Here is a 15,570-nt window from a genome sequence, read left to right as displayed (position 1 = left end):
TAAGTCTTTGCTAGGTGAACTGGTGAGTTAGCATTCAGCATGTGTGCCTTCTTCTCTCTCCCCCCCCCCCCCCTTACTCCGCACGCTGCATCCTTGCTCCTTCCCCTGCCCTCCTGCCCGTGGCAATCAGCTGGCTTGCGACATTCAGGGGGCAGGAGGGAGTGGGGAGGAGCGAGGACTCGGCGCCAGCCTCCCCCTCCCTCTCCTGCCTTCTGCCTGCGGCAATCAGGTGGTTTGTGGCGTTCAGGAGACAGGGGAGGGAGGGAGAGCCTGTGTGCCGAGTCCTGCCTCCTGCCTCCTGAACACCACAAGCCAGCTGATTGCTGCGGGCAGGAGGCGGGGGGGCAAAAGGGGGAAGGCACTGATCCACTGGGTCTGCCGGTGGGCGGGAAGCACTGTAGGAGGGGCGTAGGGGAACTGATAGGGGGGCTGCCAGCTGTGGACAAAGCAGGCAGCCAAACGACATTATGGCGAAGCATTGCAGAATTTTAAATGGAGCATGTTCTGTAATTGAGCAGGGACGTAAGATCGAAACAACGTTAAGCGGGGAGTTACCGTACATGTGTTCCATGAGCATCAATAAAGCACTGTTATGTCTGTGTGAACTGGGTTTGACTTTCTTTAGGTGAGTAGTGGAATCTTATTTTTGTTAAGGGAAGTGTAAAAATGAACCAATCAAATGTGGAGTGATGCTTTGTCTCTTTCAGAAAGATGAAGGTAGTGATGGTAGTTTGAGTGATAGCCACATATCCCCTCCAGCCAAACGTACCTTGAAACATGCTGATCCTGTGTGCAAAGACAAATCAAAATCACGCAATACTGGGCAGCGAGAGGAATGGAGCATTTCAGCTGGACAGTCCAGGTAATCTGGTGCACTTTTCTTACAGTCTACATTGTCTGTCTTCTGGAATGAGAACTATGTGAATCTTATGGGTTGCGTTCCTCCTTATGTGACACCACTTTATCTGTTAAAATGGGAATGGTGGAAGGTGTTAGGGTCCAATTTTATGTTGTTTGTGCATCCAGAACTCTGTGACTTCATTAGGAGTTCTATGTGCTCAAGGAATAAGCAGCTGACCCTAAATTTAAATTAGGAAATGGGTGTTTTCATCCTCTTGTATACAAGATGGTCCAGCCTTCTCCTTTTCAATGATGTTTTCAGCCTCTCCATTGTTAGACAACTCATGGCTGACTCAGGAGTTTAGTATATTAGAAGCAGGCCAAAGTACTATGCATTCTATATAACCAAAACTGAAGGAGACATTAGTTTCATTTTCTGACCGATTGATTTAATTTTAAGAAAAAGTTTCCAGGTTTAAAGAGGTTCAATTGGATACAAGTAATTATGCGAATATATGGACACCAAGCAAAAGCCTCAAGCTGTTGTGCCTGGGACAGCTTGTTTGAACACTGATCTTGGCCCTTGTAACTGCTACTGCATATTGTATAGGACTAGACATTCTTTGTTTCATATGGTTTTAAACTCAGTAAGTGAGAGACAAAGTCATCCTTGTTACTGTTAGCATATGGGAACTACAATAGCTAATTATAAGGCAACACATTTAGATACCAAATTGATTCAAATTGATGTGGATAAGACAGGTGATTATTTAAACTGAGAACTGGATGACTACAGCTTATTGTATAGCATGCTTCCTTCAGAAATCATCTTGGAGCATATACAGCCACCTCTGATATGCTGGGTCATTTAACAGTCTACACCAGCACTACACAACAGTTTAGCTGTTAGACAAGATGTAAAGAACACGGTGGATTGATTTAAGTCAAAGCAATTTAAATCACCGATTTTAATCATTTAAAGCAGCAAACTGGAAACCTTGTTTAAAATCATTGATTTTAATCATGCTTTGCTTTTGAACTTTTTAATTATTTTCCTAAAGAAAGGTTGATTCTCATTTGTTGATAACCAATAAGATACGTTGAATTGCAACTACGTATAGCCTTTATGCTAAATTTAGTGTTTCTTTTTGCTAATCAGAGGGATACACTATATCGACACCCATTTATTTAAATAATTACGTAGCTAACTTGAATTTTTTCATATTCTTAGCTCTTACATTTTTATTATGTTAGAAAATGGTGAATTTCTTATTAGATTTTTTTTTTTTTACTTGTGATTTGTCAAGCTCTCTTTGGATGGAAATTCAAATGTGATTAAAATGCACATTTTTTTTTTAAATTTGTAATAAACTTCCTTTAATGTGTTGGATACACAAAAAGAAGTATAAAAGTTTATCAAAACCTATTTTACATTAAAAAAAAGGAAGTGTTATCTATAGTTAATGAATTGAACTGGTAGTTTCTGTCATCTGTCCTTCAAGATTTTAGAACTAGTGTAGGTCTCATCCTTTCAGACCTCGTCTTTTATTGATAGATTGTAAGGGGAAAGCAAGTTTTCCTGCTTTTTCAGTTCCCAATTGGTCTCTTAACTTTGAATGAACTAGTCGTTGAACTGAACTAGTTGAATAAAGTGAAATGAAAAAAATCTTCTCCCTGCACCTGCAGAAGAGGCTACTGCTGTCAAAAACATTTATCACTTCAGAAAACTCCAGTTCCAGATGCTTATTCTGTGACTTCCACCAGTCCAGTGGTTTGACTTTCTTTAAAATGGGCAGCAAACATGTACTGCTTAATATTTTATTATTTAATGTAAACAATTATAATAGATCATATAAGTTTAGGCCTACACATAGGTTGTCAATTTCAAATTTAACTTTAAATAAAATACAGGTTTATTTTTAAAAAAATATGTTAATTTAAATAAAATCTGAGTTTTTTTTTTTTTTTTTTTTTTTAATTGATCCTGGAAGAATATCACTTAGGTGAACTCAATTTGCCTGAACTGAAATTTGGCCAGGACATTGGAGCTAACATCATTGGTCCTTTTAAGAAGTGCTATGATGTGTTTAATGACTGGATCTTGGTCTGTTACAGAAACTAGATTTAAAGTAGAAAACTGAGATTAAAATAAAATTTTAGCAATGGGCTACTTGAACAAGCCCAGAAGAGCCATGCATAATAACTTGTGTGGAGATTCTGCTTTTTGGTATTCAGCAACAAATACATGTGACCATAAAGCCATTACTACTAATTGTTTGTCAAAAATGCCTGAGAGGATCATGATTTGCAGATGCAATTCTCCTATGTGTTCTGATCCATCACCGTGACAAGGTTTTGAGGTCTACCATGATGAGTCTCTTGGTTTATGAAAAATTGGTATGCCTTTCCCAGGTAAATAATAGCAGAAGCCCATGTCCTAGTTAAATCCATCTCTTCAGAAGTAGAAATTTTTGCAAGAGTAAAGGGGCAGTGGAGCCTGGGTCAAATGATTTCCCTTTTCCTTTTTCAACTGGTTAATTTATTCATTTTCCAACCTAAAATCAGTTATCCCCCTGCCTTCCACTGAATAGTTATTGCAGTTCAGTGGTCCTTTATACACATTGTAAAGCACTTAAGATCCTTCAGGATGACAGGTGGTATATGAATATAAATTCCTGATTTGACTAATCTATCTTGATTTTATATGTACTGGTACCAGCAGGATATTTTCAGCTAATATTCTATCATAATTTTAGGGCATTTGTACATTTTAATTCTAAGAGTATAACTTATGTTTTAATAAGTTAGTCTTAACAGATAAGAAATACACCTCTACCCCAATATAACGCTGTCCTTGGAAGCCAAAAAATCTTACCGAGTTATAGGTGAAACCGTGTTCTATTGAACTTGCTATGATCCACTGGAGTGTGCAGCCCCACCCCCCACCAAGCACTGCTTTACCGCGTTATATCCAAATTCGTGTTATATCGGGTCGCATTGTATCTGGGTAGAGGTGTACAATCTTTTACTCTAATGTAAAAATCAAGACTAAATATATGGTACAATAATTTGTTAAACCATGTAATTTATGGAAGAGGTTTGGATCATGTTTTGGCTCTCATACCAACCCAGTGGGAGTTAACTTTCCTTTAGGAAAACTAACTTTAAAAAAAGAAACACAGAATAATTATGATTGAGGTCTTAAGTAATATTTTTACTGTTGATTTTAAGTAATCTTGATTTGTCAGTCTCTTTCACTTCAGTTATTAGATTTGTTAAATAGATTTAATTTTTTTGTTTTTATAACTTTGCCCTGCACATTTTTATTGCTCAGTTTTCATTGGTTTCAGTTATCTACTAAAACATTAAGAGCTTAAATGGTGTTTGCTTCTGACTAGCAGCAGCAAGAGTACTGTTTCTGGAACCTGTGTGGGGCTTCTTTAACAGGAGGGGACATAAGTGAAATGGTGTAGCCTATTAGTGGAGCAGATATTGATATATCTTTTTCAGTATGGTGATACTAGTTAAAATTGTTTATTAGTATAAAAATAAAATATTAGTATAATGTTAAGAACACAAGGATGGGTCAGACTAATGGTTCATCTAGCCCAGTATCCTGTCTTCTGACAGTGGCCAATGCCAACTTCAGTTCCAATTTCAGATGCAAGCCAAATTCTTGAGAGCATATTTTACAAATGCTTTAAATTATGCTCAATGTATAACACTTAAGGATTTCTATTTCAAAAGTGTTGGTTGCATTGTCGCTTTTATGTAGTAAATGAAATGTTGATATATTTTGCATATTTAATATAATTGTTTTCCAGGTTAACGTCTCAGGCTGGTGCTACATTACCAACTGGACGTAGCTTATGTGAGTGTTTTCCCTTTGGTTATTTTATATCTATATTTAATCTTAACTACTTTTATATTGATGATTCTCAAATGTATATATTTTGACACCTTCATTGGTGTGTTTCTCCCTGTGTTTACAAGAAACTGTTTTCTCTCTGATTCCTTCAGATAATTTATTGGATGCTTCCTTTGGGCACGAGTAAGGTTAAGATTCTGTCACAGGTATTTTTAGTAAAAGTCAGGGACGGGTCACAGGCAATAAACAAAAATTCACGGAAGCCTGCGACTAGAGCCCTGCATGGATACAAAATTTGTATCTGCATCCGATTGGCAAACGTGGGCCATGGATATAAAGTGGATAGCTGCAGATTTGCGGGGCTCCAGATATAAAATTTGCATCTGCATCCAATCCACGGATATCAACAGATTAGCAGGGCTCTACCTGCGACCTGTCCCTGACTTTTAGTAAAAATACCATGGAAGTGGGACTGGGATAGGAACAGAGTACTGCCAGGACTGCTGGAGCTTGCAGCTGCTCCAGCCCCACCGCTGCTTCTCCGGGAGGGGCTGACTGCTGCTGCTCCACCCCTAGCCGCTGCTGTGGCGGTGGGGAACCACTGCTTCAGTGGGCCTGGGGCTGGCTGCAGGTTAGCTGTTCTGGCGGGCAGCCCCGTGGCTGACAGCTGCTCCAGCCCTGCCTAGAAGAAGTCATGGAGGTCCCGAAAAGTCACTGAATCCATGACCTCTGTGACATAACTGTATTCTTAGGCACAAGGAGCATCATCAAACATAATTCCATCTCTCTTCCCAATTCAGAATTCCCATTTGGTGCCTCCTGGCCATAAGCTTGTCTACACTCGCAGCAACGTGTAGGTTACGTACAGCTACACTCTGCAGTGAAAGGCAGGCTGCATCCACACTCACTGCGATGTATAGCTACATGTGGCAGTGGGAGGCACTGGGAAAAGGCTGCGGCAGTGGGGAGCTGCTAGAGCCTTTTCTCGTTGCCTCCTCCCTGCCAGTCTCTTATCCCATGTTGGAGAATTTCACTGCAGCAGGGAAAGGCTCTGACAGCAGGACACCACACTGCTAAAAATAGCGGCATAGATATGGAAGACACTACTTGGGCATGTAGAGAGCCGTATAGGGTATATACCCTAAGGGTCTACTTGCCTAAGCAGTGCCTCAGTGTCTACACTGGTATTTCTACCTAGCTAGCTGGGTGTGCAATGTACCCTATGTGCAGTTACAAGTGTAGACCTGCCGTTGATCCCAAATTTTACCTTCATGGACTTGTTTTGGCCTGTTTCTCGCAGGTAATATCTTTAATTTATCCAGTCCCTTTGCTTACCTAATACCTGGCCTTCTCTGGCTCAGCATGCTGTTTCACGACTGTTTTTGAGACCTGCTACGTCTGCAGCTCCTGCCACCTAAAACAGTGTTCCTGTGAATCTTCACCTTAGCAGTTTGCCAGTTCATTTAAAATCTCAACTGAAAACGTATCCAGTTTTCATGTCTATACTTCTTAATTTCTGTCTCCTTTAGTTATGCATTGAGTCCGAGAGTATATTCAATTCCATTAAGTATTTTGATAATTATTTATTAATTTTATTATTGTATTGCCTAAAGAACCAACTAAAAATGGGGCTCCATAGTCTAGGCACTGGACAAAGTAGCATACATAGATTTCTATGCAAAATAAAATTGTATTGTATCAGTAAAATAAGACCTTTTGATACTGTACTTAAAGGAAAGAGTAAGAACTGAAACTGCAAAGGGTGACTGACAGTCTTAATGTTAACTTTAAAATACTGAATATTTGGTGTTCAAATACAAATTTACCACAAAATAATATATATTTATGTACAAGTAAATAGCCCAAATGGCACAGAAGTACAGTTAGTAAAATAACATTGGTAGGGACTTAAAACAGATAACTCCTACTACAGTAAATGTCAGGATGCACATTCAGGGGGAACTGACTCTGTTTCTTAATATCGTTTGGTTTCTTATCCTTGTTAAGTAATCTGATTATTGAATTCTTGTTTGTAAAAATGTTGTTTCCTGCATTTTGAAGTAGTAATACAAATTTCTCTTAGCTCTCAAAAGCCATCCCCTTCGAGGGGAAAAAAAGGGAGATGGGGACCATGGTTGCATAAACGGAGATATAGAAGTGAGAAAAAGTTGTCGGTCCAGGAAAAACAGATTTGAAACTTTGAATCAGAGTTTATTGTTTGATCAGCTAGTAAACAGGTATGTGTGGATACTTCAGTTGCACACGTCACAAAGCATCTTGATGGTTTTTTTTAAACAGTTAGAACTGCAATACAGGGCTTTCTATCTAAATGTCATTTAAATAAGTGAACAACAGTAACAACAATGGTTGGAAGTTAAATACATCTTGCTTGTATGGCTGAATTATAAAATGTCAACAAGTTCGTAGCTGTTTCTTTACCACTTGTTGTTAATGAGATACTGCATACAGGATTGGTGTCACTTTTTGACTTTACAGTGCAGATAAAGTTGATCAGAGAGGAAGGCACAGTCTGTTGATCTCAACACAGGAGTGGGAGCCAGGAATTCCTTGCTTTGAAAGTGGTTTCCTCTGTGGCCTTGGGCAAGTCACTTAACCCCTCTGTCTCAGTTTTCTCTTCTGTAAACTGGGTATAATATGTACCTTTGAGAGATACTGAGTATCAGTGTTTGCAAAATGTTTTAAACGTGAAAAATGTTCTGTAACTGCTAAGTATGATCTTTATTACTGATAAAAAATGTATTCTGCTGAACTTTAGTTTTTCACAGAAACTGCTTTTTTCAATGTTCTCAGTAATCAGTTGGTATCAGTTTATAAGTTTCTCTTGAGTTACTTTTTCCCTGGTTGAATTTAAAGCCCTTTTTTATTCAACTCCTCTTCCTCCTCAATATAGTAATAGGAAAGCAATCTACTATAAAGATGGTAATGTGATAAGATTGTGATACTGACGCCTGCATTTGTGTTTACATTGAGCCAAAATGTCCAAAATTATAAACAATAACTTGAATGTATCTAGATCAGTTAGGTTGTACATCAGAAATACTTAATAGTATTGATTATAAATTCAAAGGGAAAAAATGCTTTTGGGTGACATTCTCTCCCTATTAATGTTAATGGCAAAACCTCCATCATTTTTTCTTTTTTCTTTTGTATATTAACAGTTCCATTCAGTGTAATAGAAATCGTATAAGGCTTTTTGCAACTTAAATAGAGAGAAACTTAGTATTTACACAAGTATACAATTATAAATTGATCTATGGAAGTCCCTAAAGCTGTATTGACAAGACTTGCCACTAATCGCTTTCTTCAGTTTTGTGGTATCAGTCACATATTGTGTTTGATGCTTTTCTACTCTTTGTTTCTATCTTCTGTTTTGTCAATTGGTAGTGGTGGTTCAAGTCTCTTATTATCTCATTTAGGTCCAAACTTCTGTTTTTCTTATGTTTAAATGTGTAACCTGTTTGTTAGTTGTCCTGTCAAAACCGTGCATGATATTAAGCTTTTGTCCCTTTTCCTCCTCTGTTTTCCTTATTTTAACATCTTGATTTTTAGTTTAATTTTGACTCTTGTTGAAGGGGTTTCTCCCTGTGTGTGTGTGTGTGTGTGTGTGTGTATGGTGGTCACACTACACACGATCAGGTTTGGTGGAAGGGAATGACCATCTTCCAACAAATTCCCAAAAGTTTCACCAGACTTCTAAATAGTTATCCTTACCTCCATTGATTTCAGGATTTCACACTCTTTGGATTTACCTTTAAAGTGCTGACTGGAAATGATTGAAAGTTGATAAGTTTCCAACTGTTATGCAGCTTTCGTACATTTTCAGTGGACAGGTATCCGCAGTACACAAACCTTCACTACAGTTAGCAATAATTTAACAGTCATGACAAATAAGTAGATGATTGATTTGGGCCTGGCTGATGACTTGTCATCTCCTTCCCGAGAAGTGGTCCGTCCTGCTCAGTCCTTAGCACCATCAGTTTAACAACACATTAAAGACGTTTAAGGTAAAAGTCCTTCTCTGGAAGAGCTTGCAGTCTAATTATACAATGATTAAGTTAAGTGATGCAACAGAGGCAAATTAATGAGCAGTGGAGTTCTATATGTCTCTTTCATTTCACATATTTGGTTATTTTAAAAAAATTTCTTTATTTGTTAGCCCTTGCCTCAGAGAAATGCTGACATTTGATAGAGCTTACAGGACTGAGGTACATTTACAGGAGTGCAGTGTTGCTACCTGTGCTACGCTGGTTATGTGGATGAAAAGCTTCAGTCTCACAGGCTGTCAGTCTGGTACTTTTCACAAGTATACCATTCAGACTCACCAGATTTAAAAATTAACCCCCACAACTGACAAAGAGAACACACACTTAAAATTAAAATTGATATTAGAGTTTGATTCACAGCCCATAAAATAATCATTTTTTCTCTTATGCAGACACTTTGTATACTTTTACCCTCTTCTTTCAATTTTCTTTATTATGGCTGACTATTTTTAGTTTAATTGATGGATTCAAGGAGTTGCAGGAGAGACTGAAATAAAATTTTAGTTAATCTGTAGATTTTATTCCATATATAATTCTGGGAATGATTGCAAAGAAATTTATAATAGAATTATTTATGTGTGTAAAAGTTCTGCAGCTCTTCTATTTTAAGTCTGAATATTTGTCTCTTTTATGTTAAATATTGTGCATATTTAGTACTGCTGAAGCTGTACTACAAGAAATGGACAATATTAACATCAGGCGGAATAGGAGGTCTGGAGAAGTAGAACGGCTGCGAATGTGGACAGACACAGAATTTGTAAGTTCAGAATCTTTCAAATTTTGGATAAAGGTAACATCCAGTGGCTATATGTATATTTTTATAACTCTCCATACGTCAGTTGCCTACAGTATGTTAAAATTCTAAAGCGTTTTTTCAACTCCTAGCTAATGCTCACTGTTATAAATAAACACTGATGCTAGGTGTATTTAATTTTAGAAAGATATTAATATGTCATCCTGTTTGGTTAATGTGGAATTGACTGACACATTCTCATATAGTGCTAGTGTTGTTAAATTGGAGAGGAAACGTGGTTTAGTGGTCGAAAACAGGACTGGGCACCATGGTGGCCTGAGTTCTAAACACAGGCTTTGACATTGACACAATCTGTGGCCCCGGGAGAGTCATTCCTCAATCCTCCTCATTTCGTAAACTGAGAATACTTACCCTACCTCTCGGGGTTATTTGTTGGTAAAGCACATGGAAGATGGAAAGCACTACTTAGGTATTACCATTACTATTTGGGCTAACAATGCAGGTTACGAGGAATAGTATCAATTAATGAGCAAATTCATTTTGTTCTAGGAAAACATGGACATGTATTCTCGAGTGAAGAGAAGGCGGAAATCACTGAGAAGAAATAGCTATGGAATTCAGAACCATCACGAAGTGTCCACTGAAGGGGAAGAAGAAGGTATGTATTGTACAGATTAACTATAGGGCTTCATTTGAAACACTAATGAAACATACTGTTTAGAAGAAATAACTTCTTAAAATAGCTAGTGTATTGATACAAATACTGTACTGTAATACTGTACTATAATAGAGAGAATTAGTAATAATTTGCTTTTGCTTAATAGAAAATGAACTGGGTCATTGGAAATACACAATATAGAAATTCTGCTCTTTAGCAAAGATTTATGGTGTCCACAGGTTTCAATGTACTGCTGAAAAGGATCTGAGAGTTATAGTGGATCACAAATTGAACTAAAGCTTTTGTTTAAAAGAAAAAAAGTTTGTTAAATTGGCATTACAAATATGGAACAATTTAAACCAGATTTCCTGTATCTTAGAACTGAAACAGTTGCTCTGGGTAGTGTAAACCACAGTGGGGTGTAAATTTTGAAACTCAGTGGAGGCAATTTAAATGATATTAACTGTTATAGTAGTGATTATTTTAGTAGAAACATCCAGCTGATATCTTTAGCCTATGTGTTTAGGTTTCTTTCGAAGAGCTTTTAATAGGCATTAGGCTGCAAATTTTAAAGTTGTAATTATTTTAGTATTTTATCAAATATTTGATTTCTTTTGGTTATCATGGGAATTTTGGGAGAATGAAAAGAGGAGCAAAGGTATTCTAGGTTTTTGGAAATTATAGAATTGTACCGTCAGAAGGGATCTAGAGAGGGCCATCAAGACCAATCCCCTGTGCTGAGGCAAGATCAAGTAAACCTAGACCAGGGGTAGGCGACCAATGGCACACGTGCCAAAGGCGGCACGCGAGCTGATTTTCAGTAGCGCTCACACTGCCCGGGTCTTGGTCACCAGTCTGGGGGGCTCTGCATTTTAATTTAATTTTAAATGAAGCTTCTTAAACATTTTAAAAACCTTATTTACTTTACATACAACAATAGTTTAGTTATATATTATAGACTTTTTTTATAGAAAGAGACCTTCTAAAAACATTAAAATATATTACTGGCATGCGAAACCTTAAATTAGCATGAATAAATGAAGACTCGGCACACCACTTCTGAAAGGTTGCCGACCCCTGACCTAGACCATCCCTGACAAGTGTTTGTCCAGTGTGTTCTTAAAAACCTCCAATGATGAGGATTTCACAACCTGTCTTGGAAGGCTATTCCAGAGTGCAACTACCCTCATAGTTAGAAAGATTTTCCTAATATCTATTCTAAATTTCCCTTGCTTTAGATTAAGGGTACGTCCAGACTACCCGCCATATTGGCGGGTAGCGATCGATTTATCGGGGATCGATATATCGATCCCCGAATGCGCGCCCCGTCGACTCCGGAACTCCACCGGAGCGAGTGACGGTAGCGGAGTCGACGGGGGAGCCGCGGCCGTCGATCCCGCGCCTTGCGGATGGGAGGTAAGTCGGAATAAGATATGTTGACTTCAGCTACGGTATTCCCATAGCTGAAGTTGTGTATCTTATATCAACCACCCCCCCCCACCCCCACCCCCGTGTAGATCAGGCCTATGCTGCTTACTTCAGTGAACATGAAGAACAATTGATCACTGTCCTTTTTATAATAGTCCTTAACATATTTGAAGACTGTTATTTGGTCCCCGCTCAGTCTTCTTTTCTCAAGACTCAACATACCCAGTTTTCTTAACCTTTCCTTTTAGATCAAGTTTTCTAAACCTTTTATCATTTTATCTGCTGTCCTCTGGATACTCCAGTTGTTGACATCTTTTCTAAGTGTTGTGCCCAGCATTGAACACTGCAGTGAAGTCTCACCAATGCTGAATCGAGCGGGACAGTTATTTCCTGTATCTTACATTTGATACTCTTGTTAATACACCCCAGAGTATTAGCCTTTTTTGCAACTGCATCACTTGGTTGACTCGTATTCAGTTTTTGACCCACTATAACTCTCAGATCCTTTTCAGCAGTTGGCACGGAGTCACAGTTTCAGTAATCTGAATGAAGCCAGTCAGGACTATAGTGTAATGTGTCTCCCCTCAGGGCACACACTCACCAGGGCAAGAGGCCTCCCCGGCTTCAGTGATTGCTCCGAGGTCAAACCCAGGAATGAGCACCCCTGTTCACACAGTGAGCTTCCCACAGTGAGTCTACCTGGATGGCACACCTGGGGAAGCCTTACAAACCCCCAAAGGGCCATGTACCCCAACTTTGCAGTCAGCAGTGACTCTCTGCCAGTGTAGTAAAACAGAAGGCTTTATTAGTCGTCAGGAACACCGCGTAGAACAGATCTTGTTAACACAGAAACCAGGAAGTTACAGCAAAGTCCATCTTGAGGGGCTCCAGAGCCCTGGGCTCTTCTCCTGACGCCCAGACCAGCAGATGGACTCCTTCCGGCAGCCCAGCCTCACTCATGCCCAGCCTCATTCATGCCCAGCAGCCCCACCTCCATACTTTGTCTCTTTCCCAAGCAAACAGGTCACCTGGTCTCTTTGTTCTCCAACGCCTTTGGCTGGCTCCTTGCAGAAGATGGGCTCTGGCCATCAGTTGTGATGATACAGAGTGTTGGCCATTCTTTGTGCCCAGGCAGACAGTCAGTAGTCTAGGGGTCACTGCTATGATCACACATTCTTATCCTTTCACCTAGACACTTGAATAATACATTGGGAAAACTGAAGCCCACACACAGTATTCAGAGAAAACATTAAGAACATTCTCACTTCGTCACAGCAGTACTACTACCTAGCCATTTTGTAGCTGTGCATTTTATTTTTCCTTTCTAAAGCAAGTATATTGCACTTATCTTTATTGAATTTCCTCTTGCTGAATTCAGACTAATTCTCCAATTTGTCAAGTTTGTTTTGAATTCTAATCCTGTCGTCTAAAGTGCTTGGCACCCCTCCAGCTTACTGTTAACTGCATATTTTATAAGTGTACTCTCTGCTCCATTATCCAAGTAATTAATGAAAATATTGAATACTACCAGACCTGGTTCTGATCTGTGGGGGACCCCATTTCATATACCCTCCCAGTGAACCATTGATAACTCCTCTTTGACTATGGTCTTTCAACCGGCTGTGCACCCACTGTATAGTAATTTCATGTAGACCACTTTTCCATAGTTTGCTTATGAGAATGTCATATAGGACCGTGAAAAGCCTTACTGAAATCAAGATATATCACATCTTCTGCTTCCCCCCATCCATTGGGCCACTAACCCAGTCAAAGAAGGAAATTGTGTTGATTTGGCATGATTTGTTCTTGACGAATCCATGCTGGCTATTCCTTATAACCCTATCATCCTATAGGTGCTTACAAACTGATGGTTTAAAAAGTTGTTCGAATATCTCTCCAGGTATGAAAGTTAGGCTGACTGGTCTATAAATCCCCAGATCCTCTTTGTTCCACTTTTAAAAGATAGATACTATGTTTGCCAGTCTGCTGGGGCCTCACCTGTCTTCCATGAGTTCTTGAAGATAATTCTTAATGGTTCTAAGATTGTTTCATCTAGTGCCTTAAGTACCCTAGGATGAATTTCATCAGGCCCTGTCGATTTGAATACATTTAATTTATCTAAATATTCTTTAAACTGTTCATTTCCTGTTTTGGCTTGCATTCCCTCCCCATTTTTTTAATATTAATTGTGCTGAGTATCTACTCCTCATTAATCCTTTTAGTGAACACTTCAGCTTTCTTGATGTATAGTCCGTTATGAACTCTCTTTCCTCACTACTCGTTCCTTCACTATTCTCTTGTTCCTAACGTATTTTAAAAAAACCTAGTCTTATCTTCTTTGCCCCTTGCAAGGTGTAACTCATGTTGTGTCTTAGCCTTTCTGATTTTGTTCAGACATGCTTGTGTTGTTCTTTTGTGCTCCATCCTAGCAATTTGTCCATGTTTTCACGTCTTTTAGCATTCCTTTTTGATTTGCATGTCATTTAAGAGCTCCTGATGGAGCCATATTGGCATCTTACTATTCTTCCTATCTTTCTTTTGCATTGGGATGATTTGCAGTTGTGCCCGTAATGTTGTCTCCTTGAGAAACTGCCAGGTCTCCTGACCTCCCTTTTCCCTTAGATTTTCGTCTCATGAAACCTTACCTATTAATTCTCTGAGTTTGTTAAAATCTGCTTTTTTGATTTTTACTGTCCTAATTCTGCTGCGTTCACTCCTCCTTTTCTCCTTAGAATAATGAAATCTATCATTTCATGATTACTTTCACCAAAATTGCCTTCCACCTTCAGATTCGCAATGAATTTCTCCCTATTGGTCAGAATCAAGTCAAAAAGAGTTGCCTCTCTGTTTACTTCATCCATTTTCTGAAACAAAAAGTTATTCCCTGTGCATGCCAAGAACTTATTGGACCTTTTGTGTTTTGCTGTATTACTTTTCAAACAGATTCTGAGTACTTAAAGTCCCCCACTACTTCTGGGTCTTGTGTTTTGGATGTTTCTGTTGTTCTTCAAATGCCTCATCCACCTCCTCTTTTTGGTTTGGTGTCTACTGTAGACCCCCTTCCATGATATCATCCATATTTTTTCACCTTTTGTCTTTACCCAGAGACTTTCAACTGTCTGTCTCTCAACCTCCTTCTTGACCTCAGAACAAGTGTATATATTCTTTCAACACCTCCTCCCTTTTTTTCTGCCTTGTCTTCCTACCTATACCCCTCTTTACCAATATTCAAGTCATGAGATTTATCCCACCAAGTCCCTATGCTGCTAGTTAAATCATGATTTAGCCTATGTATTTGTATTTCCAGTTCTTCCTGTTTATGGCCCATACCCTTTGCATTTGTGTGTTGACATCTGAGATATTGAGCAGATTCCCTTGCTGATTATTCTCTTGTTGCTCCTGAGATCCTACCGTAATTTTCCATGCCTCCCCCTCATAAGGTTCCCCCCAAACCTCTAGCCTTCTGTTAGTTGCCTTTTTTATGCTTAACTGTGGGCTTTTGTCACCTGTCTCCTTTGAACCTAGTTTAAAACTCTCCTCACTTATTTATTTAGTGTGTGCATAGTCGTCTAGCCAAGCAATGGCATCTTCAGTGGGTTGATGCAGTTCTTCTAGGCCACCACTGAACCTAGTTAGCAGGCATTCATCGACAGTGTGTGTCATCATCTGTGTTGTGCTGCAGCTGCACAAAAGGCCGTCACGAAGGCCCCAGCGATACTGGTTAGCTGCACAGAGACCTTGCCCAGTCCGGAACCTGTTCAACGGGGACCATTGGCGATGGGGCAGGTCAAAACCAGGTGGGCAAATTGTGGGGTTGGTGATGAGGAACTGTTTGGGGATTATAACAGATACCCATTCCTCTCGCCAGAGTATTCCCGCCCTAACATCCTGGCGTGGCAGATGAGACCATAATGGGTGACGTGATGGGAAACGTGCAGCTGGTATTGAGGGAGGAGGG

At 39.2% G+C, this 15,570-nt stretch overlaps 1 protein-coding gene across 2 annotated transcripts in view; it reads left to right on the top strand.

Annotated features, from left to right (window-relative positions):
- ATAD2B (ATPase family AAA domain containing 2B) overlaps positions 1 to 15,570 on the top strand; it is a 162,672-nt gene that overhangs the window by 20,093 nt on the left and 127,009 nt on the right. For both annotated transcript variants that reach the window (XM_054023138.1, XM_054023137.1), the window contains exons 2-6: positions 708 to 862; positions 4,665 to 4,711; positions 6,792 to 6,945; positions 9,427 to 9,529; positions 10,076 to 10,184. In XM_054023138.1, coding sequence (XP_053879113.1) covers positions 708 to 862; positions 4,665 to 4,711; positions 6,792 to 6,945; positions 9,427 to 9,529; positions 10,076 to 10,184 — 568 coding nt within the window. The remainder of the gene's footprint in view (positions 1 to 707; positions 863 to 4,664; positions 4,712 to 6,791; positions 6,946 to 9,426; positions 9,530 to 10,075; positions 10,185 to 15,570) is intronic.

This window comes from Malaclemys terrapin, chromosome 3, assembly GCF_027887155.1.
Source record: "Malaclemys terrapin pileata isolate rMalTer1 chromosome 3, rMalTer1.hap1, whole genome shotgun sequence".
In the NCBI taxonomy this organism is placed as follows: domain Eukaryota; kingdom Metazoa; phylum Chordata; order Testudines; family Emydidae; genus Malaclemys; species Malaclemys terrapin.
The sequence above is the reverse complement of the archived record's forward strand: the minus strand, read 5'-3'. Positions and strand labels throughout refer to the sequence as shown.